Source organism: Brassica napus, chromosome C1, assembly GCF_020379485.1.
Source record: "Brassica napus cultivar Da-Ae chromosome C1, Da-Ae, whole genome shotgun sequence".
In the NCBI taxonomy this organism is placed as follows: domain Eukaryota; kingdom Viridiplantae; phylum Streptophyta; class Magnoliopsida; order Brassicales; family Brassicaceae; genus Brassica; species Brassica napus.
Window position 1 is genome coordinate 15,935,284 of NC_063444.1, and position 10,489 is coordinate 15,945,772.

Sequence of the window (10,489 nt, forward strand, 5' to 3'; positions counted from 1 at the left end):
TTATCTTAAAAATATTATTAAAATATAAATTAAAAGTTATTTAACCAATCACAATAGATACTCACAATATTATTGGTTACACAGTTTTTGATAAAGTTAAAAAATGTATTGATATATGAAAACATTATTTATTTTGAAATATCAAACACTTCTTAAAACATCTTTTATTTAGAAACGGAGGGTGCAGTAGTTAAAGACTTACGGAATCAGGCGATTTGCTCCAATATCTTCTCGTCTCCACGTCTTTTTTGTGATAACATTTCTATCTTTTTGCGTCATTTTTTTGTTTGTTATAACCAACTTATAGAAATCATGCATCCCTCGTGCAAAATCCTTGTTTCTTTCAGGTCTAGTGATATACTGAAATATACTATTTTTAATGGCGATGGTGATTGATCACTACCACAACCAGACCATTAAAGAAATGTCACGGTCAACACTAAAAGACGAGACTACTATTGAAAAAACTTGTATAGCATTCGATTGTAGTTAAAAAAGATTTTTTAAAAAATTATTGTTGTTTCAGTAGCCTTTTTTTGTTTGCGCAACTGTTTCAGACTCAGTAGCCTAAAATAATTAATCTGGAACTTTTTTGCCAACCTTTATTAATTAATCTGGAACAAACTTTAGTTGATACAGATTTGACAAAAATCTGAACAAAATAATACCAAAAAAATAAAATCTGAATAAAATAGAGATGTGACAAAGGGTAGTATGTCAGCAAACGCGTTGAGTGTCAAATTATGTAAGAATGTTTACACTGGAGTAGATGCGACTTTCTTATTAGAGTAATGGCACCCAAAAGCCTATATAATTTACCATATATCTTGTTTCTTTTTAATAATTTTTATAACTATAATACCTTTATCTCTATCTCTATCTTTTTTCTCTTTTATGTGTTTTAATCTCTTTATCTCTCGTATAGATTCTTCAAATTATCTTCTAATTCAACACAAATTTTTATTTTTTTATTCTGATTCTTTTGACATCCATAATGCTAATCTTATTATCTCACTCCAATTCCAATGTTTCTAATTTCGACTCACAATCAACTTTTAGATAATATATACGTTAGTAGGTATTTTATTACTTACCTGCTATTATTTAGATTTTAATAGATTCTTAATCGATACATGAAGTTTTAGTTGTTACAAATAGATTTGAGGCTATTTGATAGATAACTAATTAATTGTTAATAGTTTCATTAACTGATATATGATTTGTTAGTCGATACATTTGTTTGATACATAGATTGTTAGATGATACTGAAATTATTAGCTGATATGTTAGTTGGTATGTAAATTGTTATCTGCTATGTAAATATTTAGCTGATAAATGTAGAATTACTTGTTTTCGATAAAGCATGAAGGTATTTTCATTTGTACAGTGTCAAAAAATTACTTATTTTTGGATTATCTATAATTATGCACATTCAACTAATTTGAATTTTAATAGGGTATATTCCACGCATTCAGTCTTCTTGTTATTATGTGTTTGGTTATCTATTTATTATTGTTACCAGCTATGTGTTTGATATACTAGATAAATGTCTTTTCGCTGTAATAAAAATCAAAGAGATTGGCATCGGTGTTAGGTGTGGGGAGGCGCGGACATCGTGAAATTAACGATGAATGCAAGTCTCTCTCTATCTTCTGTCATCCACGTGACACAATCAATCCCTTAACAGAAGCTGACAAAATCTTCATAATTGTTTGGAGGTTTACCGCGTGGTATAAACAGTATAATATAAATTCCACTAATACAACATAATATATATAGAATATCATATAGTTTGAATGGTAACTTAAGCTGATAATTTTTACAGAATAACAATCTTGACGAGATAAACTGAAAAAAAAAATGCTTTTCTAATATAAGTAATGTTATGCTTGAGTTGAACGGTTAAAAAATGTGAGTTGACACATACGGTAATAAGTAATGTTTTGCTTGTATTTCTGTTGAATCCTATAAAATTTGTGCATAGTATTATTTATTACTTAAATATAGCAGGATTTCCTAATTTCGCCAATTAGTCTGTATATAATAGTATATAGTGTTTTTTACACTTAGAATTGGAAAGTTTTAAAGACAAGATAAGTTAACAAAAGTATAATAATCATGTAGAAACCGTGGTGATAAACGGCAAAAAGAAGTCAAGACACTTCATCATCATGATCGATAATCATAAATAATACTAATTCTTTATTTAAATAATAATACAGAAGAAATCAACATTGCAACGATAACGTTGAAGTGAGCAAAGAAGAGACAGAGACGACCCCATCAATCACCTTCTCCAGATCTCGGAATCTCTCTTTTCCCTCTACCTTTGGCCCTTCGTGTCTTCCACTTTGGCCTCTTTTGATGGGATCCGCCGCCGAAGTCAATGAGCCCACCACAGCCGGGACAGAGAAGCTCCACCACCCAGTAAATTTGGAAGAAGAGGAGGAGGAGCAAGTTGTCGAGCTGGAAAGGAAAACGTCGCCGTTTCTTCCTCACGGGAAGAGACCAGACAGTGCAGACGGTAGTACCATCACCACCAACAATAGCTCCTCTTCTAGCTTTTCCGAAGGGATCCCTGATCCCCGGAACGGCGAAGGAGAGCATATCGGGATTGAGAACTTGGAGGTCCCGGAGTCGCCGGTAGTCGGATTCCACGAGGAGCACCACGACGGGAACGTCTTCTTCGACGGAGAAGAAGGTTTGTTGACTTAAAACCTCCCGTTGACTTCTTGTTTTGACTTTTATGTGATGATATGCTTACAAAGTTGGCTTCTTTTGTGCTGAAATGATTCAAATTAATTTAACACTCATTCAGAAAAAAAGAAGAAGAAATGATTCAAATCAAATAGGCTATAGTTATTAGCTTAAAACAATGTCAAGGATTAGATTTGTGTTGTCACGTTTCTGCTGGTGTGTGAGAAGTAGTTGTCATGATTTGTTGTTTGTGAATGAAGGAATTTGGAAATGTCGCCACTGCGATTGGACTTACAGAGAAGAATCTTTGTTATGTTTTGAGACCAAAGGTCAGTCCTTTTCGTTAGGGGCTTCTTCTTCGACCAGCAACCTTTTCTTAGTTGCAATTCTCTTTAAGGATTAGCGCTTTCCTCTGACATTGGTTTTACTTTTAGTGAATAGTTGGTAAAATGTTTCACTTGGTTCAAGTTGGCATCATATATAATTGAGTTTTTTTTTTTTTTTTTTTTCTGTTAGGCTCTAAGTCACATGAGTCAAACACTGCTGACAACTTAAGCGCGGAGAAAAAGGAGCGTGTATCTGAAAACGGTTCGACTTCTGAGGACAACAAAGGACCATCGCGTGAAATCGAAGAAGTACAAGACACTGATTTACCTGAAGAGGTAGTTGTTCAACGCACTGGTGATGTGATAGAGGAGGAGGAGGTGGACATTGATGATGTTGAAGATTATAATGTGGAGAAAGTGCTTGACAACCAAGAGACGCATGATTTGTTCTGTCCAAACTGCCATTCTTGCATCACCAAAAGGGTTGTCCTCAAGAAAAGAAAACGTAAGATTAGTCATGCTGTGCCGGAAGATCCAAAGCGCGTGAGAGGGCCTGACCGGATTGATCCTATTCTTCGTTCCGAGGACAATGAACCATCTCCAGTTGGTGGTGACAGTTCTACACCCGAATCTTTTTTCTACAAGTGCTTGTCCTGCTTCAGCATATTCATACCCAAAGGTACATTTGTTTCTAACAATTTATTTGATACTTGAAAACCGAAATATTAGAGATCTAATACCTATTTGTATATAAATCATTGCTTTTGTTTTTAAATTGCAGGGGTGGATTCAAAGCCGGTTGTTCCCAGTGAAAGTGTAGAGAGGTTAAACACTCAGCCAAAGCCTCAAGAGGAAGCTACAGGCCATTCCAACTGGTTTGGTTCAATGTTTGGTTCTAAGAAAAAAGAACCACCTGTTCAGCAAGGTATTGTTTGGTCCCTTTCATATGTAAGACCAAGACAATCTATTATTTTAGTACTTCAAAACGCCGATTACTGCTAACCATCGGTGGTTACTTCGGTATCTAGTAGAACTAGTATTGCAATAATGCAATGTCTCTCCTTTTTTAGTCGCAATAATGCAGAAGGGGTTGTACTAGATTAGCATTAGGATTAAATTTTATTTATTTTGTGTGGTCAGGTGGAGCAATGCCTAGTATACCGGAAGCTAGTCTGCCACGCGATAACCCAAGCGTTTTAGGAGAAGAGACGGCTGGTTCTACTGCAAACATCCCATCAAAAGCACCAGCCCTTGTTCAGGAAGGTCCAGTACCTTCGATTCAAGGTAGGGGACATTCTCTTATTCAGTATTTTTATGAAACAACTAGATCCTGAAATAAAGGAGGAAGGAATGTGGAACACTGAAATCTCTAATAAAATATAATCCAATTTTACCCTTGGTTCCGAAGCAATAATTTCAATGCATTGTGGTGCAGATGTGTCAGAGATCAGCGTCTCTCTAGACAATGAGCCTGTTGATGACACCCCTTTGATTCAAGGTACATATATAATTGAGTGTCTCTTAAAAAGTGGAACCCATATTTCGTGTCTTGTAGTTGAATTTTTTGAGAAGCAACTCTAATAAAAACAAAACGTGATAGAAAGCCAATCCTACTTCTCTTATTTAGCTTTTGCTTTTCTCTCCATTGAACTTGTTAAAAACTCCAACCACTCTTTTCTTGATACAATGGCAGTTGCAAACTCAAATGATACAGGCAAAGGTGTTAACAGTGGAGCTACCGTTGAAAACGGGCAACAGTTTCTGGTTCCTTCAGCTGATGAGGAGCAAACACAGCAAAAAATCGACAGGGATGGTGCTAGTAGCGCAGCAGATGAGAACCACTCGCCAGACAAAGGACGTCTCTCCCCGATTCAACCATCTCGTGATATGAACATATCAAACATTGTGACTAGTGGACCCGATGGAGTAAGAGTAGAAACTATATTTCACACAGAAGGTGTCTCTCATCTGTTTGAAGGAACAGAACCTAGAAAGCCAGATTTTGGTCTGGCCAAAGTAACAGGTGTCTTCTTTGTTTGAAGATTTATTAGTTAACGTACTTTGTAGTCGATCTCATTCATACCTTTTCTAACTTTCCGCGTCCGTTTAGGTGTGATGGAATCAGGTGACGGAGCACCAATTCGTGGAATTGATATTCCACCACTCCCACTGAGTTCGCTGGAAGAAGGAACTCTAACCGAACCGTTAGTGGGACCAGCTGTTGCAGGACCAGTCGTTGAAGGACGTAAAGTGGAGATCTTGAAAAGCATTGTATATGGAGGTCTGATAGAAGCCATCACAAGCCTCGGTGTTATCTCATCTGCCGCTGGTTCTGGTGCTTCAACATGTAAGTACACCCTTCAGCCTTAGCATTCCACTTCCACTGTGAAACACAACACACAAAAAATCCCAACACTCGTATGTATCATTGTGGTTGCAGTGAACATTTTGGTATTGGGGCTCGCAAACTTGTTTGGCGGGCTTATTCTCATTATCCATAACGTGAGTGATCACTTAAATCTTTCCTCATCTTGATGCATAAACGTGGTAATAAAAAAAACTTCATTTGCAGCTCCAAGAACTTAGAGAGGAGGAACCCATAACAACAGAGGATAACCAGACAAACGTTCAAGAAGAAGGTCGGTACAAGCGACTCCTTGGAAGAAGAGAAAACTTCACGCTCCACGTAACAGTCGCAATCATATCCTTCATAATCATGGGGCTACTCCCTCCTATAGTCTACTACTTCTCATTCAGCAAAACACACAACAGAGACTACAAAGTCGCATCAGTCTTCGGGGCGTCTCTGCTATGCATCGTCTTGCTGGCTCTAGCCAAAGCTCACGTGAGGAGCCCGAGAGGAAGCCACCTGAAGAGCGTTCTGAAATACGCGATGATAGCTGTGTCGGTGTCGGGGATATCTTACGTGGTTGGTAACTTTGTGGATCAGTTGCTTGAGAAGTACGGATGGTCTGACGGATCGGAGACTCCGGCGGCAGAGATGATGCTTTCACTGCTGGGGAGAAAGGCTGGTAGCTTCGGGTACTCATCATCTTACTAGAACTGTATCTCGTCAACCTCATATTCTACTTTTCGCTTCCACTCTGTGCTTTGAGAGAGCTGTCGTTAGACTTTTTGTTTGCCTTTTAAAACCAAACCTTTGTTGTGACTTGTGACTTGTGAGTGTAGAAAGTCGTTTCCAAGCACACAAATAAATTGCGACGTGAGGTTTGCCCTTTTTTCAATTCAGTTTGTTTGCATTTAACCAAAAAAAGGGGAAACAGAAGGTTCTACCGAGAATTGAACTCGGGTTACTGGATTCAGAGTCCAATGTCCTAACCGCTAGACCATAGAACCATTTGATAAAACGATAGATATTTTCATTTATAAACGGGTTGTTCGTTCCAACGGCGGACATGAGTTACGCTCGCATTGGGTAATAATGATATAATGACTGTATCCAATTGGTTGGGTAGGTAAGATAACCGTCGGATTCAAATTCGAATTAAAGAGAGCCACAGTATCTGAACGGCTCAGATTCGATCTCTCTTTCTTTTCTCCCTCATTTTCAGAGATCACAGAGGCCAACGAAGGAAAGCATTCCGCCTTTCCCAGAAACGGCGACGAGAGAAAGAGAGAGGAAGGGGGAGAGACATAGTCAGGGCCCGATTTGGTTTCCCTGTAACAAAAAATTTCAGTTTTCGTCTTTCAATTTTCTTTCCCTTTTCTCTCTTCTCCAGATTTGTCTAATCGAATCCATTCTCAAAGATTACTGTATCGCTTTTGCTCCTGTTAATCGGGTTTGAAAGAAAGGAATTTTCATTTCTGAGAAGAGTGATTCTAGAAAGAAGAAGAAAAATTAGGAAGGGGGATTTTTTTGACCTAATTTTTTTTTTTTTTTTTGAATTTAGGGGATTTTTGTTTTTGGTTTTGTTTTTTCAATTTTGTGGAAAATTGATTTGTGGTGAATGGAAACGGATAGTATGGAATCGTCGACGAGAAGCGTTCAGAACGATGAGATCCATCACAACGGAACTTTCCACTTCTCTTCCACCAAGAGCCACGGCGGCGGCGGAGGCGCTTCTCCCGCCGTCGTTACCAATATAGTCGGTCCCACGGCGACTAGCGTCTACGAGCTTCTCGAGTGCCCTGTCTGTACATGTTCTATGTATCCTCCTATCCATCAGGTGATTCTCCCATCTTCTCATCTGTTAATTTGATTCACGATGTTAGATGTGTTCATATCATCATAGTGTTAGAACAAATTGATTCTTAGCAATTACTATGCTAGATTGTATATAATGTGCTTGTTTTGTAGGTTTCGATGTTGCTTGATATCATGTGGTAATCTGAAAAAAAGTCTCTGCCTTTTTCTTGTTGCAGTGTCATAATGGACACACGTTATGTTCTACCTGTAAAGTGAGAGTTCATAACCGGTGTCCCACCTGTAGACAAGAGCTTGGTGATATAAGATGTTTAGCTCTTGAGAAAGTTGCCGAGTCCCTTGAGCTTCCTTGCAAGTTTTACAACCTCGGATGCCCTGAGATTTTTCCTTATTACAGCAAACTGAAACACGAGTCTCTTTGTAACTTCAGACCTTACGGTTGTCCTTATGCTGGCTCCGAGTGTGGTGTCGTAGGAGACATCCCTTTCCTTGTTTCCCATCTCAGGGATGATCATAAAGTCGACATGCACGCTGGTTCCACTTTCAACCACCGTTATGTCAAGTCTAATCCGCGTGAAGTGGAGAACGCCACTTGGATGCTAACCGTGAGCATATCTCTTGTCTAGTAAACTTGATTATCTTCGAAATTGACAGTCTCATACTTTTGTGCTTTGTCTGTGTTTCAGGTGTTTCATTGCTTTGGGCAATACTTCTGCCTCCATTTTGAGGCGTTCCAGCTCGGGATGGGTCCGGTATACATGGCGTTCCTGAGATTCATGGGTGACGAGGAAGAAGCGCGGAGCTACAGCTATAGCTTAGAAGTTGGTGGCAGTGGGAGGAAACTAACATGGGAAGGAACACCAAGAAGCATCAGAGATAGCCACAGGAAAGTAAGAGACAGCAACGACGGTCTCATCATCCAGAGGAACATGGCTCTCTTCTTCTCCGGAGGCGATAGGAAAGAGCTTAAACTTAGAGTCACCGGTAAAATCTGGAAAGAGCAACACAGTCCAGATTCTGGGCTTTTCATGCCAAACCTATCTTCCTGATCGTTCATGCTTTCTCCTTTTTTTTCTCTATCTTTGAGAACGAAAGTTGTATGATGAATACGTTTACACACTTCTTCTTTGTCTGTATCTTAAACATATCTTGAATGAATGTGTTTGATCTTATCACAAGTTAATAAATCTCGTTTGTTGGAACTAGTTCAGATTCTCAAATCTTAAGATTCATTCATATATGGAGATTGGAGATGATCGAAGTGGTAAAAGATAATGTGATTACGAGGAATGATTAAACTTGTGATTAGCCTTTCACTGACCTTTATAGTTACTTCAGACGCAAGTAAATCTGTGCTGTAAAAAATGGAGGTGCGGGGATCAAACACCCTGTTTGATAAAAACTACGGAAATTTTGTTTGTTTAGGTTGAAAATCTACCGACTTAAACAATGATCAAAGCGTAAGAAATCAACCCCCTCTTGTCCAGTTACGAGTTTGGTTTATAAACTCTATATGAATCTGTTTATTGCTGACAAAAAAAAAAAACAATGATCAAGTGTAAGGTAAATATATGATGGTATTCAATTCCAGTAAATTGCTTAAGATTTGTTATTATGTAAGGTTTCAACAAATCTTTTATCTTTTTTCCAAAAAAAAAAACAAATCTTTTTTCTTATGTCTAACAGATTTCAACAAATCTCGTTTTCCGTACAAATATTAAAATATCATTCTAAATAAAAATAGGAAAATATAGAAATCCTATTCCTTTTCCTAGAAACAAATCCTAATCATCTAAAATCAATTTAAATGTTATAAATTGTATAATTTATTTTTAGAGCAAATTTACATATTATTAAACTCAATGGTAAATAGGAAAATACTCTGAATAAAGGAAAGTATACGAATTTTGGAAAATCAAGGTATGATTTGTTTTTTCTCGAACCTTCCTTTTTGCGTTTATAGCTTCCCCTATAAATACCTTAGTCTCTGTTTCATTAACAATTACAAATTTCATTCTGATTTACAATCCTCTAGACTACATCAGAAAACAAACCTAAGAGCTTAACCAAAACCAATGGCGATTATCTCTGAGATGCAAGAGGAGAAGAGACCCTCGGTGCCGTTCGAGGCAAGTCTTGATCCTTCAAACCCTCTAGGGTTTTTGGAGAAAGCTTTTGACTTTATCGGGAAAGAGAGCGACCTTCTGTTGAAAGACTCGGCTGAGAAGGATATCGCCACCGCTGTGACGGCCGCGAAGAAGAGGTTGAGTGAAGCAGAGAAGAAGAAGGCGGAGAAGGAGACCGTGAAGCCCATTGAGAAGAAGTCGACGAAGGAGAGCTTGCCTCCGATGGAGCCCATGGAGGTGGAGAAGCCAAAGAAGGAAAGCTTGAAGCCCACGGAACCCATGGAGGTCGATAAGCAGGAGGAAGAAAAATCGGGTCTCATCGGTAAGCCCTTTGATCTTGATTTTATTTGATTCTGCTGTTATATGGACTAGGGTTTTGGAGAAAGTTTAGATCTTTAAGTTTATATGAACTAGTTCTTGAGTTGTTAGATCAGACAACTAACTCCTTGTTCCTTTTGATGCAGTTCCCAACAAAGGAAACGGTCTTGACTTTGAGAAGTACTCATGGACACAGAATCTCCAGGAGGTCACAGTCACCATTCCAGTTCCTTGCGGCACCAAGTCACGCTCAGTCACCTGTGAGATCAAGAAGAACCGTCTGAAAGTTGGTCTCAAAGGACAAGAACCAATCGTCGATGGAGAGTTCTTCAATGCTGTCAAGCCTGACGACTGCTTCTGGAACATCGAGGATCAAAAGGTCGTATCGGTGCTCTTGACAAAGCAGGACCAGATGCAGTGGTGGAAGTGCTGTGTGAAAGGGGAACCCGAGATTGACACTCAGAAGGTTGAACCAGAAAGCAGCAAACTGTCTGATTTGGACCCGGAAACTCGGAGTAGCGTTGAGAAGATGATGTTTGATCAGAGGCAGAAGCAGATGGGGCTCCCGACGAGTGATGAGATAGAGAAGCAGGATATGATGAAGAAGTTTATGTCTCAGCATCCTGAGATGAATTTCTCTAATGCAAAGTTTAACTGATCTTAATTCCTTGTTCTCTCTTTTTAATTTTTTTTATTTTAACTATCATCTTGTTATTCTGGCTTTAAGATTTAATCTACCCTTTTGGTTTTGTTCAAGAAATTTGTTGTTCGGTTAATAAACCATTCTGGGAGAATTTTATCAGGTTATTACTCAACTATGTGTTCAAAATTGGTTTTCTTAAAAAGTCTTCTAGGCG

At 38.4% G+C, this 10,489-nt stretch overlaps 3 protein-coding genes and 1 non-coding gene across 7 annotated transcripts; 3 read left to right on the plus strand and 1 right to left on the minus strand.

The window, feature by feature from the left end:
• The first annotated feature begins 2,125 nt into the window (after positions 1-2,125).
• On the plus strand, positions 2,126-6,268 carry LOC106376137 (membrane protein of ER body-like protein). 4 transcript variants are annotated; one of them, XM_022694820.2, is made up of 10 exons: positions 2,126-2,701; positions 2,958-3,026; positions 3,214-3,702; positions 3,805-3,948; positions 4,164-4,307; positions 4,459-4,521; positions 4,717-5,046; positions 5,134-5,370; positions 5,464-5,525; positions 5,596-6,268. In XM_022694820.2, exons 1-10 carry the CDS (start codon positions 2,365-2,367, stop codon positions 6,082-6,084), a joined length of 2,364 nt encoding a protein of 787 aa, XP_022550541.2. In that variant the 5' UTR covers positions 2,126-2,364; the 3' UTR covers positions 6,085-6,268. The 4 variants fall into 4 exon arrangements, with proteins under 4 accessions (XP_022550541.2, XP_048600259.1, XP_048600260.1 ...); XM_048744302.1 differs by having other exon boundaries at positions 4,738-5,046; XM_048744303.1 differs by lacking the exon at positions 2,958-3,026.
• Positions 6,269-6,308: 40 nt separating this feature from the next.
• TRNAQ-CUG lies at positions 6,309-6,380 on the minus strand. The gene has a single exon. It is a non-coding gene; the product is annotated as a tRNA-Gln (tRNA).
• A 164-nt stretch (positions 6,381-6,544) lies between these two features.
• Positions 6,545-8,393, plus strand: LOC106376138 (E3 ubiquitin-protein ligase SINAT4). Its single transcript, XM_013816199.3, has 3 exons — positions 6,545-7,210; positions 7,407-7,793; positions 7,875-8,393. Exons 1-3 carry the CDS (start codon positions 6,992-6,994, stop codon positions 8,235-8,237), a joined length of 969 nt encoding a protein of 322 aa, XP_013671653.1. The 5' UTR covers positions 6,545-6,991; the 3' UTR covers positions 8,238-8,393.
• A 781-nt stretch (positions 8,394-9,174) lies between these two features.
• Positions 9,175-10,392, plus strand: LOC106374493 (protein BOBBER 2). The gene is made up of 2 exons (XM_013814504.3): positions 9,175-9,636; positions 9,779-10,392. The coding sequence occupies exons 1-2, from the start codon at positions 9,264-9,266 to the stop codon at positions 10,288-10,290; spliced, it is 885 nt and encodes a 294-aa protein (XP_013669958.1). The 5' UTR covers positions 9,175-9,263; the 3' UTR covers positions 10,291-10,392.
• Positions 10,393-10,489: the final 97 nt, after the last annotated feature.